We start from the raw sequence: 2,870 nt of genomic DNA on the forward strand, positions 1-2,870 counted from the left end.
ACATAGTGAGTTCCAGGACAGCTGGGGCTACAGGGAGACTCTGTCTCAAAACGACGAAAAAGAAAAGAATTTTGCCACATCTGGGACTGGGGCTATAGCTCAGGGAAAGAGCATTGCCTAGCATGCATGAGGCCCTGGATTTGATCCTCAGTACCACAAAAACGCCACATCACTAAATATATTAGTAAATAATTTCTAGCTTTATTTATTTACTAGTTTTTTGTGTATGAATATACTGCCTGCATGTGTGTAAATGAACCTGTGTAGTGCAATGGCCACGGAGGCCAGAGGAGGGCATTGGATCTCCTGGAACTGGAGCTACAGTTGTTGGCCACCATGTGGGTGCTCAGAAGTGAACCTGGGTCTTTTGCAAGAACAGCCATTGCTCTTATCCACTGAGCTCTCTCTCCAGACCCCTTTCTTCTTTTTTTAAAAAAAGATTTATTTTATGTGCATGTGTGAGTGACTGTATGCATATGTACAGTACAAGTGTCTAGTGCCTGAGTAGACCAGAAGAGGGTGTGGGATCCCCTGGAATTTGAATTTACAGGCAGTTGTGAGCTACCATGTGGGTGCTGGGAACTGAAGCTGGGTCTTCAAGAACAGCAAGTGTTCCTAACTACTAAGCCATCTCTCCAGCCCCAAATTCCCCTAGCTTTCTTATTTTTAACATCGAGTTTGTTCAAAGTACTCTCAAACTCAGAAATCCACCCATATTACCAACCAGTTTCTCAAAAGGAGTTAAACTTCCTCAAATGTAAATAATTAAGGCTCACTCTATGATTTAAACAGAAAGGCATTTAAGGAGATGAAGAGCTTCTTGAAGTTACAGCTATAGAAGGCATGTGTTCTAGGACTATGTGCCCTGTGGGGAGCACACACTGATAGTAACCAGGTCCCAGCCCAGAGGGCTCAGCACACCTTTGGAGCCACACAGGGCCATGGTGAGGGGGCTATTGCTCTTGTCCAGCTCTCGGAGGCAGGCACTGCCAGCGTGGTCCCGGATCACAGATAGCTCCTTCAGGATCAGGGCCTAGGGTGGGGTGGGGGAGAAAAGGAGATCTGTAGGGAGCCATGCTCTGGCTCTGCAGATCACACATCTCCAACCTGACATTTAGAGAAAATCCAAGACTACTGAAGGAGGATGATGTCATATTTCCAGTCAATAAAGTTTACTGAGCTTTAGATGATCAAAACACCAAAGCTGCATAAATGCCTTTTTTCTACAAGGTTCTGGAAGAATGTGTAGGCAAACCATAACAAAATCTTGAAAAAAGTTTGCGACTGTCCTAAAGCATCATGTGTGACTCTGTGTATACCACTTACACAACAGTATCTGTACACACTGATGCCTGCACACATGCCTCTGTGCAGATGTATAATATGCAGCATCTGAAAGAAAGAAGCTCACTCTTCATACAATTTGTCTGTCTTCTATTTCTTATGAAACACACATTTCAATCTGCACAAGCAAAGCACAGGACAAAGTGAGTCTACAGAACTCCATCCCTTGAACAGACTGTCAATCCTCAACTCAGTTCAAGATGCTGAAGCAGCTAGGAGTTGTGGTCCTGCTGGAGCCTCAAGTGATGTAGGCAGGTAACAATGAGAAGCATCTACTTACTTCTCTAAGACTCAGTGAGGTTGGGAATGAGCTAACTGCTAGGAGTGCTGGTGCATGCCTCTAATCCCAGCGCTTAGGAGACTGTGACAGGACTGTGAATTTGAGACCATAGGTTAGAGGGAGCTAGAGAGATCCTGTCCCAAAAACAGCCTCACAAAAAGAAAGAAAAATATACCCCATTTCTCCTCCCTCCCTCCCTCCCTCCCTCCCTCCTCCTTCTTCCCCTCCCTTCCTTACACCTTTCCTCCTTTCTGGGAATGAGCTAACTGCTAGGAGTGCTGGTGCATGCCTCTAATCCCAGTGCTTAGGAGACTGTGACAGGACTGTGAATTTGAGACCATAGGTTAGAGGGAGCTAGAGAGATCCTGTCCCAAAACTCTCTGTCTCTCTCTCTCTCTCTCTCTCTTGTCAGAGTATTGCTAACGTTGCCCAGCCTGGTTTTGAACCCTCTTTAATGAAGTATCTATAGGAGCTGAAGAGAAACCAGAATATTGGCTTTGAATTCCTAATCTTTCTGCATCAGCCTCCCAATGGCTGGGATGATCAATGTCTGCTACCATACCCAACTTAGAAAACTTCACAATGAAAAGAGCCTATCTTCCATATGTTAACGAGGTAAAGGTCAGAGCCACAGGCCTGGAGAAAGCAGAAGAGAGCCAAGTATGGTGGCACATACTTATAATCTCAGGACATGAAGCTGAGGTACAAGACCTTGAGTTTGAGGCTAGCCTGGCCTACAGAGTGAGACTTTCATAAAACAAAGCCCAGGGCTCTCCAATTGCTGACCCACTTGAAAGAATTTCAGGCTCCTAAAGAGAGGTGATTGACTTTGACCCATGTTAGCTCAGCACTCAGCTAAGTGGTTTCAAATGTGAGGAGGCCGTGGGCTGGGTGTGTGACTTATCAGACATGAATGTCCCTGTCCTGTATCCTCTTAGTAATGATGTGGTTTCTATAGAAGGATGTTGAAAACAAAGAGGGCAAAGGCACCCAAGTACAGTCACCAGGCTATCCAAGAAAGGTGGGTACCAGCCCGGCCCATGCGGCTGAATGAGCAGATGCTTATGTTTTCACCCCATGGAGCACAAAAGCTTTGGGAGCAAAGGCCCTGCCATGGCAAACAAAGAACAACACAAGCCAATACAGGGACAGGATGGTGCTGTTCTTCTTACTCCTCTGCTACCTTCTCCTCATGGCTTCTGTTCCAACCCCAACACCCCCCCACACCCCCCCCCACACCACACAC

At 46.2% G+C, this 2,870-nt stretch overlaps 1 protein-coding gene across 1 annotated transcript in view; it reads right to left on the minus strand.

The window, feature by feature from the left end:
- The window catches only part of Polr3a (RNA polymerase III subunit A), a gene marked incomplete in the record, with an annotated part of 58,327 nt that overhangs the window by 19,963 nt on the left and 35,494 nt on the right, over positions 1 to 2,870 (minus strand). The window contains 1 exon segment of the mRNA XM_008849830.3: positions 922 to 1,033. Coding sequence (XP_008848052.1) covers positions 922 to 1,033 — 112 coding nt within the window.

This window comes from Nannospalax galili, unplaced genomic scaffold (assembly GCF_000622305.1).
Source record: "Nannospalax galili isolate Female #2095 unplaced genomic scaffold, S.galili_v1.0 scaffold83, whole genome shotgun sequence".
NCBI classification, from domain to species: domain Eukaryota; kingdom Metazoa; phylum Chordata; class Mammalia; order Rodentia; family Spalacidae; genus Nannospalax; species Nannospalax galili.